Source organism: Corapipo altera, unplaced genomic scaffold (assembly GCF_003945725.1).
Source record: "Corapipo altera isolate COAL_440 unplaced genomic scaffold, ASM394572v1 45, whole genome shotgun sequence".
NCBI classification, from domain to species: domain Eukaryota; kingdom Metazoa; phylum Chordata; class Aves; order Passeriformes; family Pipridae; genus Corapipo; species Corapipo altera.
Window position 1 is genome coordinate 11,352,123 of NW_020884877.1, and position 21,043 is coordinate 11,373,165.

General features: G+C 40.3%; 1 protein-coding gene across 1 annotated transcript in view; it reads left to right on the plus strand.

The window, feature by feature from the left end:
* TTN (titin) overlaps positions 1-21,043 on the plus strand; it is a 237,924-nt gene extending 216,881 nt beyond the window's left edge. The window contains exons 278-300 of the mRNA XM_027637206.1: positions 50-2,116; positions 2,209-2,511; positions 2,594-2,899; positions 2,987-3,277; positions 3,398-3,697; positions 3,799-4,104; positions 4,334-4,639; positions 4,740-5,021; positions 5,319-5,912; positions 6,038-6,325; positions 6,437-6,736; positions 7,188-7,490; positions 7,771-8,073; positions 8,193-8,777; positions 8,922-9,227; positions 9,320-9,619; positions 9,857-10,432; positions 10,527-10,832; positions 11,502-12,095; positions 12,213-18,160; positions 18,248-18,401; positions 19,347-19,640; positions 19,765-21,043. Of these exons, the coding sequence (XP_027493007.1) occupies positions 50-2,116; positions 2,209-2,511; positions 2,594-2,899; positions 2,987-3,277; positions 3,398-3,697; positions 3,799-4,104; positions 4,334-4,639; positions 4,740-5,021; positions 5,319-5,912; positions 6,038-6,325; positions 6,437-6,736; positions 7,188-7,490; positions 7,771-8,073; positions 8,193-8,777; positions 8,922-9,227; positions 9,320-9,619; positions 9,857-10,432; positions 10,527-10,832; positions 11,502-12,095; positions 12,213-18,160; positions 18,248-18,401; positions 19,347-19,640; positions 19,765-20,063 (15,311 nt within the window). The 3' untranslated portion in view covers positions 20,064-21,043. The remainder of the gene's footprint in view (positions 1-49; positions 2,117-2,208; positions 2,512-2,593; positions 2,900-2,986; positions 3,278-3,397; positions 3,698-3,798; positions 4,105-4,333; positions 4,640-4,739; positions 5,022-5,318; positions 5,913-6,037; positions 6,326-6,436; positions 6,737-7,187; positions 7,491-7,770; positions 8,074-8,192; positions 8,778-8,921; positions 9,228-9,319; positions 9,620-9,856; positions 10,433-10,526; positions 10,833-11,501; positions 12,096-12,212; positions 18,161-18,247; positions 18,402-19,346; positions 19,641-19,764) is intronic.

Below are 21,043 nucleotides of genomic sequence, written 5' to 3' on the forward strand. Positions count from 1 at the left end.
TCTATGGAGTTACCATCTTGTCTTTCTAATGATGTTTTTCTTTTTTCAGCTCTCCCTGATGCACCAGGAACTCCAGAGCCTACCAACGTAACAGGAGACAGTATCACACTTACATGGGCAAGACCAGAGTCAGATGGTGGAAGCGAGATAAATGAGTATATTCTTGAAAGGAGAGAAAAGAAGAGCATGCGCTGGGTTAAAGTATCCAGTAAGAGGCCCATTACTGAGAACAGATACAGAGTAACTGGCCTTATTGAAGGCAATGAGTATGAGTTCCATGTCATGGCTGAAAATGCTGCAGGAGTTGGACCTGCAAGTGATGTTTCAAAGCTGATTAAATGTAGAGAACCAGTCAGCCCACCAAGTGCTCCTAATGTTGTAAAGGTGACAGATACATCAAAGACTAGTGTAAGCTTAGAGTGGACAAAGCCAGTTTTTGATGGAGGCATGGAAATAATTGGGTACATCATTGAGATGTGCAAAGCTGACCTTGAATCATGGCAGAAAGTCAATGCAGAGACTGTTATTGCTACTAAATATACCGTTGTTGATTTGGAGGCAGGAGAACACTATAAATTCAGAGTTAGTGCTGTCAATGGCGCTGGCAAAGGAGAGAGTTGTGAAATTGCTGCTTCAGTCCAAACTGTGGACAGGCTTTCTGCACCCGAAATTGATATCGATGCAAACTTCAAGCAGACTCATATTGTAAGAGCAGGTGCAAGCATTCGTCTATTTATTGCCTTCTCTGGAAGGCCTGTTCCTACTGCAGTGTGGTCCAAAGCAGATGCTAATCTCAGCTTGCGTGCTGACATTCAAACAACTGATTCTTTCAGCACATTGACTGTGGAGGAATGCAATAGAAATGATGCTGGCAAGTATGTCTTTACTGTGGAAAACAACAGTGGAAGTAAGTCTATTACATTTACTGTCAAGGTTTTGGACACGCCTGGTCCACCAGGTCCTATTACATTTAAAGATGTGACTCGAGGATCTATTACTTTAATGTGGGATGCTCCTGTTCTGGATGGAGGTTCTCGTATCCATCACTACGTTGTGGAAAAACGTGAAGCAAGTCGTCGCAGCTGGCAAGTAGTGAGTTCAAAATGCACTCGACAGATCTTTAAGGTCACAGATCTAGCAGAAGGTGTGCCATATTACTACCGAGTATCAGCAGAAAATGAATATGGTGTAGGTGAACCCTGTGAATTAACAGAACCGGTTGTAGCCACGGAAGAACCCGCTCCACCTAAGAGACTAGATATTGTTGATACCACCAAATCTTCTGTAGTTTTAGCTTGGCTTAAGCCTGATCATGATGGTGGTAGCCGTATTACTGGATACCTTCTTGAAATGAAACAAAAAGGATCTGACTCCTGGATTGGAGCTGGACAAACCAAGCAACTTACTTTCACTGTTGAAGGCCTTGTGGAGAACACTGAATATGAGTTCCGGGTGAAGGCGAAAAATGATGCTGGCTACAGTGAGCCAAGAGAAGCTTTCTCTTCTGTTATTGTTAAGGAGCCACAGATTGAACCAACAGCAGATCTCAGCGATATAAGCAGACAGCTCATAACATGCAAGGCTGGAAGCACGTTTACGATTGATATACCAATCAGTGGGCGCCCAGCTCCAAAAGTGACATGGAAACTTGAGGAGATGAAGCTGAAGGAAACTGAGAGAGTGACTATCAAGACAACAAAAGACAGAACCACACTGACTGTAAAGGACAGTATGAGAGGTGACTCTGGTAAATACTACCTTACACTTGAAAACACTGCTGGTGTGAAAACATTTGCTGTCACGGTGGTAGTCATAGGAAGACCAGGTCCTGTCACTGGCCCAATTGAAATATCATCTGTCTCTGCTGAGTCCTGTGTGTTGACTTGGAAAGAACCTGAAGATGATGGTGGCAGTGACATTACAAACTACATTGTAGAGAAACGTGAGTCTGGCACAACAGCATGGCAGCTGGTAAATTCCAGTGTGAAACGAACACAGATTAAAGTCAGTCATCTCACAAAATACCAAGAGTACAGTTTCCGAGTAAGCTCAGAAAATAGATTTGGTGTCAGCAAGCCGCTTGAATCAAAAACAGTAGTTGCTGAGCATCCATTTGGTAAGTGAAACACTTCTCAAAATTTGTTCTTTTCCTCTGACTGTGGTATTTGTAATCACTAATATTTTCCTCCCTGTCTTTTTTGTTTTTAGTCCCACCAAGCCCACCTTCAAGGCCAGAAGTCTATTCTGCATCTGCCACTGCCATGGCCATTCGCTGGGAGGAACCCTATCATGATGGTGGCAGCAAAGTCATTGGGTATTGGGTGGAAAAGAAGGAGCGCAACACCATCCTTTGGGTGAAAGAGAACAAAGTGCCCTGCTGTGAATGCAACTACAAAGTCACAGGGTTGGTGGAAGGCCTAGAATATCAGTTCAGAACCTATGCTCTAAATGCTGCAGGTGTTAGCAAAGCTAGTGAAGCTTCCAGACCTGTAGTGGCTCAAAATCCAGTTGGTAAGTATTACTTTTAGAGTTACATTGTTACTTAAGCTAAAACAGAATTGCATTTCTCATTTTTTCTGTTTTATTCCTCCAGATCCACCAGGAAGACCAGAAGTAACAGATGTGACCAGATCTACAGTGTCACTGAGCTGGTCACCCCCACTTTATGATGGTGGAAGCAAAATTATTGGATATATTATAGAGCGCAAACCATATAATGAATCTGGTGATGGACGCTGGCTGAAATGCAATTATACCATTGTCTCAGAAAACTTCTTTACTGTGACAGCTCTTGGTGAAGATGAAGCCTATGAATTCCGTGTACTAGCAAAGAATGCTGCTGGTGTGATTAGCAAAGGATCTGAATCAACTGGTGCTGTCATTTGCAAAGACGAATACTGTAAGGAATATTCACTTGGAACAATTAAAAAATAATGTCCTATTTTTAGCACTGTCATGTAATTTTTTCCCAAATCTCTCTTTTCAGCACCACCAAAGGCTGAACTTGATGCCAGACTGCAGGGAGAAGTTTTGAGCATTAGAGCTGGATCGGACCTTGTTCTTGATGCAGCTGTTGGTGGGAAACCAGAACCAAAAGTCTTCTGGTCCAAAGGTGACAGGGAACTGGACCTATGTGAAAAGATATCCCTGCAATACACCAGCAAACGAGCTATTGCAATTATCAAGTTCTGTGACAGAAGCGATAGTGGAAAATATACTCTAACAGTTAAAAATGCCAGTGGAATGAAACAACTTTCCGTTCTTGTCAAAGTGCTTGGTACGTATCCCATGTTTAATATTCATACTTAATATATTAAAAAAACCACATTCTTTTAAATAATAATGAGATGCTTTTCCTTAGGCACTGATTACAACACTTATTTTGATCCATACGCAGATTCACCAGGTCCATGTGCAGGCAAAATCATGATTAGCAGAGTAACAGAAGAGAAATGTACTCTGGCATGGAACATTCCTGAGGAAGACGGAGGTGCAGAAATCACTCACTATATCATAGAAAGGCGTGAAACCAGCAGACTTCACTGGGTTATTGTTGAGGCTGAATGCCAGACATTATCCACTGTGGTAACAAAACTTATTAAAAATAATGAATACATCTTCCGTGTGAGAGCTGTCAACAAATATGGACCAGGTGTTCCACTTGAATCGGAACCCGTGATTGCCAGGAATGCTTTCAGTGAGTGTTACTACCTTCCATTCAGCATCAGAATTTGTGGAACAGTTCTCATAGATAAACAATGTGCTAAATAATATTTTTTTTCACCTTTAAAAAAATAGCTATTCCAACACAACCTGGTGCTCCTGAAGAAGTGAGCGTTGGCAAGGAACATATCATTATTCAGTGGTCGAAACCAGAATCAGATGGTGGTAGTGAGATTAAGGACTATCTTGTGGACAAACGTGAAAGGAAAAGTCTACGCTGGACACGAGTGAACAGAGATTACACCATTTATGATACCAGACTGAAAGTCACTGGTCTCATGGAAGGGTGCCAGTACCAATTCCGTGTCACTGCAGTGAATGCTGCTGGAAACAGTGAACCTAGTGAAGCTTCACAGTACATGTTATGTAAAGAACCAACATGTAAGTTATATAAATATTTTAATATTTATTTATAATAATGGAGTATAAACTTCAACTAAGAAACCCATAACCACATATACAGTCACTGAACAAGCTAGTATTAGAATAAACTTTAAAAGAGTTATACTTCATCTAAAATGTATTTCCCAGATTTAGCTGTTTGGAAATAATTTTTGCCTGTAAAATGTTATCTACACTAGTGTGAAATGCATTTTCTTCTTTTTCAAAGATACTCCTGCATCACCTTCAGTTCCAAGAGTTGTGGATACTACTAAGCACAGCATAAGCTTAGCATGGTCAAAGCCCACATACGATGGTGGTGCTGACATCTTAGGCTATGTTCTTGAGATGAAAGAAGAAGGTAGTGAGCAGTGGTATCGACCACATACAACCGCTACTCTGAGGAATGCTGAGTTCACCGTGACTGGTCTTAAAACAAACCAGAAATACCAATTCAGAGTTGCTGCTACAAATGTGAATGGTATGAGTGAATTTAGTGAATCATCAGCAGAAATAGAACCTGTGGAAAGAATAGGTAATTTGAAAACCTACTGTCTATTTTGCAGAATAACTATATTTTCCTTTAGAACTATTGAAAGAATAATTAATTCCGTGTTTCTTATACCTTTCATCAGAAATACCTGAGCTTGAGCTTGCTGATGATCTGAAGAAGACGGTTACAGTCAGAGCTGGTGGTTCCCTCCGCCTAATGGTCTCTGTATCTGGCAGACCCTCTCCTGTAATCACATGGAGCAAGCAGGGTGTTGACCTTGTAAGTCGAGCTATTATTGATACTACAGACAGCTACACTCTGCTTATTGTGGATAAAGTTAATCGATATGATGCTGGAAAATACATCATTGAGGCTGAAAATCAATCTGGAAAAAAATCTGCAACTATTTCTGTGAAAGTGTATGGTAAGTACTGTTACGTTTGTATGTGGGCATTCCACCACTCTTTGTGCTCATTACTCAAGAATAAGTGTCATTCAATTCCAAAGGAAGTTTGCAGTTTAAATAACATTAGAAGTTTAAATAACATGTTTGAGAAGTCAGAGAAACAATCTAAACCAAAGGAAAATACATAGTGTCTGAAGCTGTGCTAGTTTATAAATCAAATCCAAGCATTTCTTTTATGCAGAAGCAGTCATTGACTGTAAAATGAAAGGATACAGAAGAAAAAAAATGTTTGGTTGTTGTTGTTGTTTGTTTTAGATACACCTGGTCCACCATCGTCAGTGAAAGTTAAGGAAGCATCAAAAGATTCTGTGACACTTACTTGGGATATTCCAAACATTGACGGTGGAGCCCCAGTCAACAATTACATAATCGAGAAACGTGAAGCTTCCATGAGAGCTTACAAGACTGTGACTACCAAATGCAGCAAAACATTTTATAGAGTCACTGGACTTCTAGAAGGAGCTTTGTATTATTTCAGAGTACTGCCAGAAAATATTTATGGCATTGGTGAAGCTTGTGAAACATCTGATGCAGTACTAGTATCTGATGTCCCCATGGTACCACAAAAACTCGAAGTGATTGACACCACTAAATCAACTGTTACTCTTGCATGGGAGAAGCCACTGCATGATGGTGGCAGCAGATTGACAGGCTATGTTATTGAGGCCAGCAAAGCTGGAACAGAAAGATGGTTGAAGGTAGTGACACTGAAGCCTACTGTCTACGAACATACAATTATCTCTCTCAATGAAGGCGAACAGTACTTGTTCAGGGTTAGAGCACAGAATCAGAAAGGCGTGTCAGAACCACGAGAGATTGTCACAGCAGTAACAGTCCAAGACCAAAAAGGTAGGTGTCCACTGTTGCAAATAAGAGGGTGAAGCTTACATGAAGTAAGTGTGATATTTATAAAACAGGTATTTAAAATCAATTAAATATCAATCAATTTAATATCAATTAATTTCTTTTCTTAGTTCTGCCAACAATTGACTTTGCTGGAATACCTCAGAAGACAATTCATGTACCTGCTGGCAAGCCCATTGAGTTAGCCATTCCAATTGAAGGACGACCACCTCCAACTGCATCTTGGTTCTTTGCTGGTTCTAAACTAAAAGAATCAGAACGCATCAAAATGGAGACTGTTGCCAAAATGACTAAATTAACTGTGCGTGAGACCACCATACATGACACCGGAGACTATACACTTGAACTGAAGAACACAACTGGAACAGTTACTGATACACTAAAGGTTATAATCCTTGGTAAGAATTAATGCAAATAATTGTCCATGATCTTTCTCCATTTGAGCTTTTACATGAGCAATATGATTCCTTTTTTCCACTTGTTTTTTAATTTTCTTTTTTATTTCCTAGACAAACCTGGACCACCTGTTGGACCTATCCGAATTGACGAAGTTGATTCAAATTATGTAACCGTCTCCTGGGACCCACCTGAGCTGGATGGTGGAGCTGCCCTTAGTGGATATGTGGTAGAACAGCGTGATGCTCACCGTCCTGGATGGCTGCCAGTTTCAGAGTCAGTAACCAGGACAACATTTAAGTTCACCAGACTTGTTGAAGGTGCAGAATATGTGTTCCGTGTGGCTGCTACAAACCGCTTTGGAATCGGATCTTACCTACAGTCTGAAATTATAGAATGCAAGAGCAGAATCCGTAAGTCAGAAATTTGTTTATTCTCTACCTTTAAAAATATAAATATATATTTAAATGGGCTTATGTACCCATGCATAGATTAGATTTTTCTGAATGTTACTGCTTCCTTTTGCCAAGTAAAATGGTACATTATGTTCCACAATAATCTTGTTTTATTTCTGGGGAAAAATGCCATCCATAAATCTGTGTAGGTATTGCATATGAACTGCACACAATGTGAATTGTAAACTTGGATTTTCTGCTCAGGTCTACTAACAGTCTTGAAAAATTGCTTTACCTCATTACAAGGCCAAGAGTATTTTGCTGACCTAATTTGTAAAGTACTTAGATATCTGCTGATAAAAAGAGTTTGACAGGACATTGATATTATATTGTCATTCACAATACGTTGCATATTACTAATGCATAGAATCATTTGATTTTTTCACTAATTCTGTGTCCTGTTTTACAGGTATTCCTGGTCCTCCTGGCACTCCAGAAGTGTTTGATATCTCTCGAGATGGCATGACATTAACTTGGTATCCTCCAGAAGATGACGGTGACTCACAGATCACTGGTTATATTGTTGAACGCAAAGAAGTTAGAGCAGATAGATGGATCCGTGTAAATAAAGTCCCAGTTACTATGACTCGTTACCGTTCCACTGGGTTGGTCGAAGGACTGGAATATGAACACCGAGTCACAGCAATCAATGCCAGAGGCACTGGGAAACCCAGCCGTCCTTCCAAGTCTGCTGTTGCCAGAGATCCAATTGGTAAGTACTTTCCTACATACATTAAGCACATTATGGCAAAAAGGAATGACAGTAGTAAAATTTACTCTTTTTTCTCATTCAGAAATTTATCTGGGTGTATTAATAAATGAGATTCTGACTGGAGAGAACAGAGAAAATATTAGTGAAAATCTTTCATTCAAAATTTTCCTATATAAATAGACTGTAGACTTATTACAGATCACATGTTGCAAGTTAGCATTTGTTTAATCTTTTAAATATTCGTTAAAAAACCCCCACCCTATCTGATCTTCCCTTCCAGCTCCTCCAGGTAAACCTCAGAATCCAAGAGTCACTGATACTACAAGAACATCTGTCTCCCTGGCCTGGAGTCCCCCAGAAGATGAAGGTGGTTCTAAAGTTACTGGCTACTTAATTGAGATGCAGAAGGTTGATCAATTTGAATGGACCAAATGCAACACTACGCCAACCAAGATTCGTGAATACACCTTGACACATCTTCCCCAGGGTGCAGAGTACAGATTCCGTGTGCTAGCCTGTAATGCTGGTGGGCCAGGAGAACCTGCTGAAGTGCCAGGAACAGTCAAAATAACAGAAATGCTTGGTAAGATACTTCAAGCCTTAACTTCTGTTGAAAGTTGTCCTAAAAAAAATATTTGCCTAAGACAAGTATGCTATCATCTGTAAAACAGACGTAACATGACATCTTAATTTTGTTTACAGAATATCCTGACTATGAACTTGACGAAAAATACCAAGAAGGTCTCATGGTGAGACAAGGTGGAGTAATCAGGCTTACAATACCCATTAAGGGTAAGCCCATCCCAGTATGCAAATGGACAAAAGAAGGACAAGACATCAGCAAGAGGGCCATGATTGCGACTTCTGAGACTCACACAGAACTTGTGATCAAAGATGCAGAAAGAGAAGATTCAGGAACCTATGATTTGGCACTTGAAAACAAGTGTGGCAAAAAAGCTGTGTATATTAAAGTCAGAGTGATTGGCATTCCAAATCCACCAGAAGGGCCACTGGAGTATGATGATATACAAGCTCGTTCCGTCAGAGTAAGCTGGAGACCTCCTACAGACGATGGTGGTGCAGATATCCTAGGTTATATTGTTGAGAGAAGAGAAGTACCAAAGACTGCCTGGTACACTGTTGACTCCAGAGTGAAAGGGACATCACTGGTGGTGAAAGGGCTCAAAGAAAATGTGGAATATCACTTCCGTGTTTCTGCTGAAAACCATTTCGGTATTAGCAAATCTCTCAAATCTGAAGAACCAGCAGTACCAAAGACACCTCTAAGTAAGTTCCATCTTAGATTTAAAAAAAAAATAAAAAAATAGAAAATTAGTTACTACATTATGATTTAAAAGTGCAATAATATATACAAAAATTTTAATGCTTTGTCACTATTATTTCTATTATTTTTGCTATTATTATTCATAGATCCTCCAGAGCCTCCAAACAACCCACCTGAAGTGCTTGATGTTACAAAGAGTTCTGTCAACTTGTCCTGGTCCAGACCTAAAGATGACGGTGGTTCTCGTGTAACTGGCTACTACATTGAACGTAAAGAGACATCTACAGAAAAATGGGTCCGGCATAATAAGACACAGATTACCACTACAATGTACACAGTCACAGGACTTGTTCCAGATGCTGAATATCAATTCCGTATCATTGCTCAAAATGACATTGGTGAAAGTGAAGCAAGTCCTGCTTCTGAACCAGTTGTATGCAAGGATCCATTTGGTAAGAAAATGTCTCCATTAACAGATCTTGTGAAGGGCAACTTAGTGGCATTTAGAGAGAAATTTATTTTCTGTATCTCTTTTAATTTTCAGACAAACCAAGCCAACCTGGAGAAATTGAGATCACTTCTATATCTAAGGACAGCATTACATTAGAATGGGAAAGACCTGAAAGTGATGGTGGGAAAGAGATCCTTGGCTACTGGGTTGAATATCGCCAGTCTGGAGAAAGCACCTGGAAAAAATGCAATAAGGAACGCATCAAGGACAGGCAGTTTACAGTAGGAGGTTTACTAGAGGCTACAGAATATGAGTTCCGTGTTTTCGCAGAAAATCAGACTGGCCTCAGCAGACCGCGCAGGACTGCTATGGCAGTGAAAACTAAATTAACATGTAAGCAAAAACATATTGTCACATTTGCTGTGATATTGTTGTGATTTGCTGTCATAAACATGCATTTAACATGCTGCCTATTTGTTTTACATATTATTTACCAACACGACTGTTCTAAAGAACAGTCTTTCAGGTTTAAGAGGAACAAGTATAAATGAAAATTAATTTCCAGTAATACAGTATGAGAGGAAAATTTCATAATAATCATCATTATTTTCATAATTGTCTTTGTCATAGCTGGAGAAGCACCTGCCATCAGAAAAGAAATGCAGGACGTTACAACTAAACTGGGTGAGGCGGCTCAACTGACATGCCAGATTGTTGGGAGACCTTTGCCTGATATTAAATGGTACCGCTTTGGCAAAGAACTGGTGCAAAGCCGAAAATACAAAATGTCATCTGATGGACGCAATCATACACTGACAGTAATGACAGAGGAACAGGAGGATGAAGGTCTCTACACTTGTATGGCTACCAATGATGTCGGAGAAATTGAAACTAGTGGCAAACTATTATTGCAGGCTCCTCCTCAGTTCCATCCTGGCTTCCCATTGAAAGAGAAATACTACGCAGGTGCAGGTGGCACCCTCCGCCTTCACGTTGTGTATATTGGCCGACCAGTACCAGCAATAACCTGGTTTCATGGCAACAAACCTTTGAGAGGATCAGAAACAGTTACTATTGAGAACACAGAACATTATACTCATCTTGCTATTAAGAATGTCCAGCACAAGACTCATGCTGGGAAGTACAAAGTACAACTCAGTAACACATTTGGAACGGTTGACACTGTACTTAATGTGGAAATACAAGGTAATTCATTTTATTTTCAGTATTTTTGTGGAATATTTTCTCAAATATTGATTGGAAAAAGAACTAAAAATGTTGTGCTTTTTTTCTTGTACAGATAAACCAGATAAACCAGCAGGGCCAATTGTTATAGAGTCTATACTGAAGAATTCTGTGGTGATAAGCTGGAAACCCCCAGAGGATGATGGAGGTGCTATGATAACCAATTACATCATAGAGAAACGTGAAGCCAAGGAAGGAACAGAATGGCAACTTGTATCTTCAAGCATTTCAGGCACAACCTGTAGAATTGTTAACCTAACTGAAAATGCAGGCTATTATTTCCGTGTTTCTGCTCAGAATACATATGGCATTAGTGAAGCACTGGAGGTCTCATCAGTTGTTTTCATAAAGCCTCCATTTGGTAAGTGGAGGCCAAAGTATCAATTTCTGTAAGCCAGCAGCCAAGCCCCACACAGCTGCTTGCTCACTCCCCCACCAGCAGGATCAGGGAGAGAACTGGAAGGGTAAAAAGCTAGAGAACTCATGGGTTGAGATAAAGACAGTTGAATAGGGAAAGCAAAAGCTGCGCACACAAACAAAGCAAAGCAAAACAAGACATCATCTCACTTCTCCCCATGAGCAGGCAGGTGTTCAGCCATCTCCAAGATAGCAGGGCCCCATCACACATACCCATTACTTGGGAAGACAAAGCCATCACTCCAAACCTCATGCCCTTCCTCCTTCTTCCCCTCACTTTATATACTGAACATGTCATATGGTCTGAAATATCCCTGTGGTCAGTTGGTGTCACCTGTCCCAGCTGTGTGTCCTCCCAACCTCCCATGCACCCTCAACTTCCTTGCCACTGTGGCAGTACAGAAAGCAGAAAAGGCCTTGGCTCTGTGTAAGCCCTGCTCAGCAATAACAAAAACGCCTCTATATTATCAACCCTGTGTTCAGCACAAATCCAAAATACAGCCCCATACCAGTCATTGGGAAGAAAGTTAACTCTACCCCAGCCAAAACCAGCACACCCTGTAATTAGTAAGGCAAGCTCACTTCAATTTTTGAACTTTTTTATTCTTTACAGAAAAACCAGGACAACCTGGCCAGCCAGTAGCAAGTGCTGTCACAAAGGATTCCTGTGTTGTCTCATGGAAGCCACCTGCAAGTGATGGCGGTGCAAAGATTAGAACTTATTATCTTGAGAAACGTGAGAAAAAACAAAACAAGTGGATTTCTGTAACAACAGATGAAATTCGTGAAACAGTCTACTCTGTGAAAGATCTTATTGAAGGTCTTGAATATGAGTTCCGTGTAAAATGTGAAAACCTTGGTGGTGAAAGTGAGTGGAGTGAGGTATCCCAACCAGTCATTCCAAAATCTGATGTCCCCATTAAAGCTCCACATTTCAAGGAAGAACTAAGGAATCTGAATGTGAAATTTCAAGCTAATGCCACGTTTGTCTGCAAAGTCACCGGTCATCCTAAGCCAATTGTCAAGTGGTACAGACAGGGCAAAGAAATCATGCCAGATGGGGAAAAGATCAAGATACAGGAATTCAAGGGTGGATTTTACCAGCTGGTCATCACAAATGTAACAGATGATGATGCCACAGTATATCAAGTTAGAGCTACCAACCAAGGAGGATCTGTGTCTGGCACTGCCTCTTTGGATGTTGAAGGTGAATGAAGAGTCTTAATAAGACAAATTCTTTTTAAGCTTTGAATATTTAGACTATAGGTGCTCTTCTCATGTGCTTTTGGTCATGTGTTGTTTTTTCTTCCTCTTTCTATTACAGTTCCTGCAAAGATTCACTTGCCCAAAAACCTGGAAGGCATGGGAGCTGTTCATGCTCTCCGAGGGGAAGTGGTGAGCATCAAGATTCCATTCAGTGGCAAGCCTACCCCCGTGATCACATGGCAGAAGGGACAAGATCTCATTGATACTAATGGACACTACCAAGTCATTGTTACACGATCATTCACATCTCTTGTTTTCCCAAATGGTGTTGACAGAAAAGATGCAGGGTTTTACATTGTTTGTGCCAAAAACAGATTTGGGATTGATCAAAAAACAGTTGAATTAGATGTGGCTGATGTGCCGGATCCACCAAGAGGTCTAAAAGTAACTGACATTTCAAGGGATTCAGTCAACTTAACCTGGAATGAACCAGCTACAGATGGTGGAAGCAGAATCATAAACTACATTGTTGAGAAACGTGCTACAACAGCAGAGCGATGGATTCGTGTTGCACAAGCTCGTGATACACGATACACAGTGGTGAACCTATTTGGTAAGACCACCTACCAGTTCCGTGTAATTGCAGAAAACAAGTTTGGCCAAAGTCAGCCTTCTGAACCCACCGATCCAGTTGTAACAAAGGAAGATAAGACTAGAATAATGAACTATGATGAAGAAGTTGATGAGACCAGAGAAGTCACAGCAGCTAAAGCAGCTCACTATTCTACAAAGGAACTCTATGACAAATATATGATCGCAGAAGAGCTTGGACGTGGGCAATTTGGCATTGCACACCGCTGTGTTGAGGCAGTTTCAAAAAAGACTTACCTGGCAAAGTTTGTCAAAGTAAAGGGCGCTGACCAAGTTTTGGTAAAGAAAGAAATTTCCATTCTAAACATTGCTAGGCACCAAAATATCCTGTATCTTCATGAATCATTTGAGAGCCTAGAAGAATTGGTCATGATATTTGAATTCATTTCTGGAGTTGACATCTTCGAAAGAATCAGCACACCTTCATTTGAACTGAATGAAAGAGAAATAGTAAGTTATGTACGCCAGGTCTGTGATGCACTAGAATTTTTACATCGCCATAGCATTGGACATTTTGATATTAAACCAGACAATATTATTTACTTCACAAGAAGAAGCTCTGTAGTTAAAATTGTTGAATTTGGTCAAGCCAGACAATTGAGGCCTGGAGATAGCTTTAGACTCCAGTTCACTGCCCCTGAATATTATGCACCTGAAGTACATCACCATGACTTGGTCAGCACAGCTACTGACATGTGGTCAGTTGGTGCTCTATCATACATACTTCTCAGTGGCCTTAATCCTTTCATTGCTGAAACAAACCAACAAGTTATTGAAAATATTCTAAATGCTGAATACAGCTTCGATGATGAAGCATTCAAAGACATAAGTGTTGAGGCCATGGACTTCATTGATCGTCTACTAGTAAAAGAAAGAAAATCTCGGATGACAGCTGCTGAAGCTCTTAATCATGTGTGGCTAAAACAGCAGACAGAAAAGACCAGCACTAAAGCCATCAAGACCTTGAGGCACAGGCGTTACTACCAAACTCTAGTAAAGAAGGAGTGGAACACAGTTGTGTCAGTAGCCCGCATTTCCTGTGGAGGCGCAATTAGATCCCAGAAAGGCATAACGGTTGCTAAAGTCAAAGTTGCACCAATAGACATTGGGCCCATTGCTGGGCAGATAAAGCATAATGTTGCAGAAGAAGGAGGGCATGCCAAATATGTATGTACGATTGAAAACTATGATGAATCCACACAAGTCACATGGTACTTTGGTATGAGACAATTAGAAAGCAATGAGAAATATGAAATCAAATATGAAGAAGGTGTGGCAACCATGTATGTCAAAGATGTTTCTAAATCAGATGATGGTACCTACAGATGCAAGGTAGTAAATGACTATGGTGAAGACAGCTCTTATGCAGAACTTTTTGTTAAAGGTGTGAGGGAAATTTCTGAGCACTACAGATGCAGAACTGTTAGAAAAGTGAAACGACGGGTTGATACTATGAGACTGCTAGAGCATCCACCAGAATTCACTCTGCCTTTGTATAACCGCACTGCGTATGTCGGAGAAAATGTCAGGTTTGGAGTCACTATAACAGTTCACCCAGAACCTCGCCTAACATGGTTCAAATCAGGCCAGAAAATCAAACCTGGTGATGATGATAAGAAGTATACTTTTGAATCAGACAAGGGGCTTTATCAACTAGTCATCAATAACGTCACTGAAGAGGATGATGCTGAATACAGTATAGTGGCACGCAATAGATTTGGTGAAGACAGCTGCAAAGCTAAGCTGACTGTGATTCCACACCCGCCTCCAGCAGATGCCACACTCAGGCCAATGTTTAAAAGACTGCTGGCAAATGCTGAATGTCAAGAAGGCCAAAGTGTCAGTTTTGAGATCAGGGTATCTGGTGTACCAAAACCAACGCTGAAATGGGAAAAAGATGGTCAACCTCTATCCTTTGGTCCCAACTTTGATATAATTCACGAAGGTTTAGATTATTATGCTTTGCATATCAGAGATACTTTACCAGAAGACAGTGGCTATTACAGAGTTACTGCTACTAACAGTGCTGGATCTACAAGCTGTCAGGCTTATCTAAAAGTTGAACGCTTGAAATATGTCAAGCGTGAGTACAAGACTGAAGAAGAGCGGGAGAAGCATGTACAAAGGCAAATTGACAAGACCTTACGAATGGCAGAAATTCTTGCTGGGGTTGAAGCTGTTCCACTGACACAAACTGCACAAGAGGCTCTCAGAGAAGCTGCTATTTTATATAAACCAGCTGTTAGCTCAAAGACTGTCAAAGGTGAATATGAAATTAAGAAAGAGGAAAAGAAGGAGGAAAGAAGACTTCGTATGCCATACGAGGTCCCAGAGCCTCGCAAACATGTACGTGCTGCTCTTGAGGAAGATCAGAATATTAAACACTATGTGCCTCTGTCAGACATGAAGTGGTACAAGAGGCTGCGAGACCAGTATGAAATGCCAGGAAAACTTGAGAGGACTGTTCAGAAACGCCAGAAACGCATACGTCTTTCCAGGTGGGAACAATTTTACGTGATGCCACTACCACGCATTTCTGACCAGTACAAGCCTAAATGGCGCATACCAAAGCTAACACAAGATGATCTTGAAATTGTGAGACCAGCACGTCGGCGTACCCCATCTCCAGAGTATGAATATTACTACAGGCCAAGGCGGCGTTCACTTGGCGACTTGTCTGATGAGGAATTGCTTATGCCTATAGATGACTACTTAGCCATGAAGAGAACTGAAGAGGAAAGACTGCGCCTTGAAGAAGAGCTGGAGTTAGGCTTTTCTGCTTCCCCACCAAGTAGAAGCCCCCCCCGCTTTGAACTGTCTGCCCTTCGGTATTCTACTGCAGCAGCACAGGTCAGTTCAGAGGAAGAAAGAAAAAGAGAGCTGAGGTATTCAAGCTATCACATCCCAACTAAAGCTGAGACCAGTGCAAGCTATGCAGAACTTCGTCAACGCCATGACAGGGCTGCCTACAGACCACCTAAACAAAAGCAAAGAATAATGGATGAGAGGGAGGATGAAGAATTGCTCCGTCCTGTTGGCACTGCTCAACGACTCTCTGAATACAAGAGTGAGCTCAAATATATGGCAGAAGAAGAAAAGAGTAGACTCAGGAGAAGGAGGGAAAGAGAAATAACTGAGATCACATCAGAAGAAGAAGAAGAAATAGAAATGGTGCAACATGTTCACAGGGAATTTTCACCTCCCTCTAGACTATTAAGGAGAAGAAGATCCCTTTCTCCAACTTACATTGAGTTGATGCGTCCTGTATCTGAATTAATTCGACCTCGCTCACGGCCTCCTGAAGAAAGTGAGAGAAGATCCCCAACACCAGAGAGAACTCGACCACGCTCACCTAGCCCAGTTTCTAGTGAAAGATCTCTCTCGCGGTTTGAGAGGATGGCAAGATTTGATATATTTTCTAGATATGAGTCCATGAAATCTGCTTTGAAAACTCAAAAAACTATGGAAAGGAAATATGAAGTTCTGACTCAGCAGCCTTTCACCCTTGACCATTCCCCTCGCATTACCCTGAGAATGCGTTCACACCGGGTACCATGTGGCCATAATACCAGGTTCATTCTAAATGTCCAATCAAAACCAACTGCTGAAGTGAAATGGTATCATAATGGCATTGAGCTCCAGGAGAGCAGTAAGATACACTTTACTAATACCAGTGGTGTGTTAACTCTGGAGATTCTTGACTGCCACATTGATGACAGTGGAACCTACCGGGCTGTATGCACAAACTACAAAGGGGAATGTTCTGATTATGCAACGCTAGATGTTACTGGAGGAGATTACACTACATACTCTTCCCAGAGGAGAGATGAAGAAGTACCAAGGTCAATTTTACCTGACTTGACAAAAACAGAGGCATATGCAATCTCTTCATTTAAGAAAGCATCTGCTACAGAAGCTAGTTCCTCATTAAGAGAGGTCAAATCAGAAATGTCAGCAACAAGAGAATCACTTTTATCCTATGAACACTACGCTGCTTCTGAAGAAAAAGTCACTGCAGCTGAAGAAAAATCATTGGAAGAAAGGACTGTACACAAGGCATTTAAAAGCACTCTACCAGCAACAATCCTTACAAAGCCACGATCAATCACAGTTTCTGAAGGGGAGACTGCGAGATTTTCCTGTGATGTTGATGGTGAACCAGCACCAATAATAACATGGTTCCGTGCAGGTCAACCCATTGTTTCTTCGAGGCGCTTCCAAGTAACACGAACACAGTACAAGTCTACCTTTGAAATTTCTTCAGTCCAGATGTCAGATGAAGGAAGTTACACTGTTGTAGTGGAAAACTCTGAAGGAAGACAGGAAGCGCATTTTACTTTGACCATCCAAAGAACAAAAATTCCCGAAAAAACAATTACATCACCTCCAAGGATCAAATCTCCCGAGCCTCATGTAAAGTCTCCAGAGCCAGTTAAGTCTCCTAAACGAGTGAAATCTCCTGAACCCATCAGCAGTCCCCCAAAAGCTAAGTCACCACCTGGAGACAAAACAGTACCAGCAGAGAAAGTACAATTACCAGCTGCTTCTCCACCAAAGATAAAACAGCATCTGAAAGCAGAAGCTCTTGGAGATAAGGTAAAGTTATCCTGTGCAGTTGAAAGCAATGTTTTAAGTGTCAGAGAAGTGGCTTGGTATAAGGATGGTAAAAAACTTAAAGAAGACCATCATTTCAAGTTTCATTATTCAGCAGATGGCACTTATGAGCTCAAAATCCATGAGCTTATGGAATCTGATAAAGGAGAATACACCTGTGAAATTATTGGGGAAGCAGGTGTTTCAAAAACTAACTTCCAGTTTACTGGCCAAGTATTTAAAAATATCCATTCCCAGGTAAGAAGTGTATCTGAATCTCATAAATCAGTTCAGAAAGAAGATGAGTTGCTTACAGTTTCTACTCAAAAGAAAAAAGCAGTTGCAACTGAAGAGAAATCTGCAGTTCAAGAAGTCATTCAAAAGTCCGTTGTTACTGAAGATGTCAAACAAGTGAAAGCAGAAATTAAAGCTTCTTCAACTAAAATGACAGTATCTGAAGGGCAGAAAGTGACGTTGAAGGCCAACATTCCTGGTGCCTCTGAAGTAAAATGGGTGCTGAATGGAATGGAGCTGAGAAATTCAGAGGATTACAGATATGGTGTTTCTGGAAGTGATCACACGCTAACTATCAAAAAGGCCAGTAGTAAAGAAGAAGGTATACTCACCTGTGAGGGTAAAACTGACGAAGGCATTATTAAATGCCAGTATGTTCTGACCTTCTCTAAAGAACGCTCCAACGAACCAGCATTCATCATGCAGCCTAAGTCTCAAAATGTCAATGAAGGACAAGACGTGTTGTTCACCTGTGAAGTTTCTGGGGATCCTTCTCCTGAAATTGAGTGGTTAAAGAATAATCAGCCTGTAAGTAATAATTTAATATATTTACTTGAAAAAATAGAATTATTCATAAAACTGATCTTAATTAAATAGTTTTTTTTCCCTCCTCAGATTGCAGTTTCATCACATATCAGAGTAACTCGCTCTAAAAATATATATTCTCTTGAGATTCGAAATGCAGCAGTGAGTGACACTGGAAAATACACAGTCAAGGCAAAAAATTACCATGGGCAGTGCTCTGCTACAGCATCTTTAACTGTACTCCGTAAGTTTGTTCTCCAGGTCTTGTGTTCAGAATAATCACAACTTTTTCTGTGATGTGTCTACTAAAACGACTTATGATAAAAGTTACTGTTAATGTTGATTTAGATATTTTAACAAGTTCATTTTTCTGTTGTATTTTATATATACAGAACTAAAACAGCATTACAAATCTTTTTAACACCCACAGAGGAGCACACAGGTGCTCTATAACATCAACAGAGAGATGCATGCTAAGAGAAAGCTATGAATATTTGAGCATTCATTCTAGAATGAGTATGTTAAAACCTTGGTGCTGGTAATTACTCTTTCCTCATTTACTAGCAGAATCTGTTCCAATAAAACAAAAAAATTCTGCAATTAAAATTTTTTATGGCAACTTAACTGAACTGGGTTTAGTATTTTATTGGCTGTACCATATCCCAGCTCCTAGCATCAAGGGGTGGCTACGATTTGCTTGTATGACTGTGTTTGGGTTAAAAGCAAAGCTGCAGTGACTGAGCTTTTCTGTTGCCTTTTATAAGTACAGAACAATGCAGTGAAATACAGACTTTACTATTCCATGTTTGTAAGAACTTGAAAATGTTTCACAACTTCTACAAACATGAACTGAATACACAATTTCTCAGTATCTAATTCTAATGTCTAATAGTTCTAATAAACACTGTGTGATAACCTGGGTTTTTTTAAGTATTTAAGTTTTTCCTTCAAGCTCATACATACCAGTACGTTCCATTGCCTACTTGTTTCCTTTCTAAATTACTGTTTGTGACTCAGACATCTTGAATCCAATGACTGAAAACAATTTTATATTCCACTGCAGTTTTTCCATTGAAAGCAATGTATGCTGTCTCTTCATTTCTGTAAAATTAACCAGACAGAACTGCATGACTTTGTTCGTTAATGTGATGTTGTTGCTTTTTCCTTCTATGTTTGCAATGCTCCTCAGCTCTAATTGAAGAACCTCCAAAAGAGGTAGTATTGAAGACCAGTGGCGACGCAAGCATGCACGAAAGTTTTTCTTCTCAGTCCTTTCAAATGGCTTCTTCTAAACAAGAGGCTTCATTCAGCAGTTTCAGCAGTAGCAGCATGACTGAAATGAAATTTGAAAGCATGTCTGCCAAAAGCATGTCCTCCATGAAAGAATCCTTTGTAGAGATGAGCTCCAGCAGTATTATGGGGAAATCTAGTATGGCTCAACTGGAGAGTTCAACTAGTAAAATGCTCAAATCAGGTCTGAGAGGTGAGCATTTTGATTATTGGTAGAGTTAGTGCTTCTGCTATCCTGAAGTAGTCCTCAGAGTGAAGCTGCTGCATGGCTTAGTGGAAACAGACTAACTTGCTATTTCTTCTCCTGTTTTATGAAGGAGTACCACCTAAAATTGAAGCTCTCCCATCCGATATCAGCATTGATGAAGGAAAAGTTCTCACACTATCCTGTGCCTTTTCGGGTGACCCTGCTCCTGAAATAACATGGTACTGCAGGGGGAGAAAAATAACCAGTCAGGACCAGCAAGGCAGATTCCACATTGAAACCAGCGAAGATCTAACCACCCTGATCATCATGGATGTCCAGAAGAACGACGGTGGACTTTATACCCTGAATTTAGGAAATGAATTTGGTACCGATTCTGCCTCTGTGAATATTAATATTCGATCACATTAGAGCGCTCAATATGTATTATTTACACTTGTTTTTTTACAAGTGATTCATATATGGACTGAAATATCTGATATGTAAATATAAAAAGAAAAATATTTTTTTACCTACCTGAATGAGACAAAGTCCTGAGCTATACATTATGACTTATAGTCATTACTGACCTAAGAATTTAAAACACTTTTTTCACTGACATGTACATACTGTATATAGCCGAAGTTAACGGTTATGAAGTTTTGTACCATTTATTTTATGACATTTTGAAACGTAACTTTTGGAACTCACAGTTGGCAGGAGAAAGTTTCCTAGCAAACGACTATCCTGCTCAACATTTAACTAATCTTTGCGCCTCAACTCATTGTTGATGTCTAAGAATGCCTCAACAGGTAGAGAGCCTCCCTGTTGAAGATTACCTGCACCTAAGAGATGATACAGTGCATAGTATTTCATACATGCACAAATATTTATGTTGAATCAGAAATGTAAGGCATTGGTGATGTTTGCAATTACCCTCCTGTAAGCATTGCTTTAATGTTTTACATTGGATCTGATTATGTCATAATTTCCATACCTGACTGACAATTTTTGGACAAAGTGCAAGCGGCCAGCACTTTGTTCACCCAATGTGTACTGTTTCTGACATATTGACTGCCTGAATAGCTTTTAAAAAAGTAACATCACCTGGCCATCCCCTTAATCAACAAAGCTATTTAGGTATTCAAGTGCAGCAGCAGTACCCCATCTCGGAGGTTCATAGGGTGCAGTGAATGAGTTTGTGTGGTAGAATTAGACACCCTGTAGTCGCTTCTGGGCAACTAAGCAATGAACCACAGTTTGAAAACAAACTGTTGCTCCAACATCAAATACCGCCCTGCACTTCAATTTGCTTTAGTTCTCCTAATGTAGTAATAGAGCTTGTTAGCTGTTGAACCTCCTTGAGATAGAATTGTTCATTTGAAATAAAGCATGCTTTCTGCACCATAAAA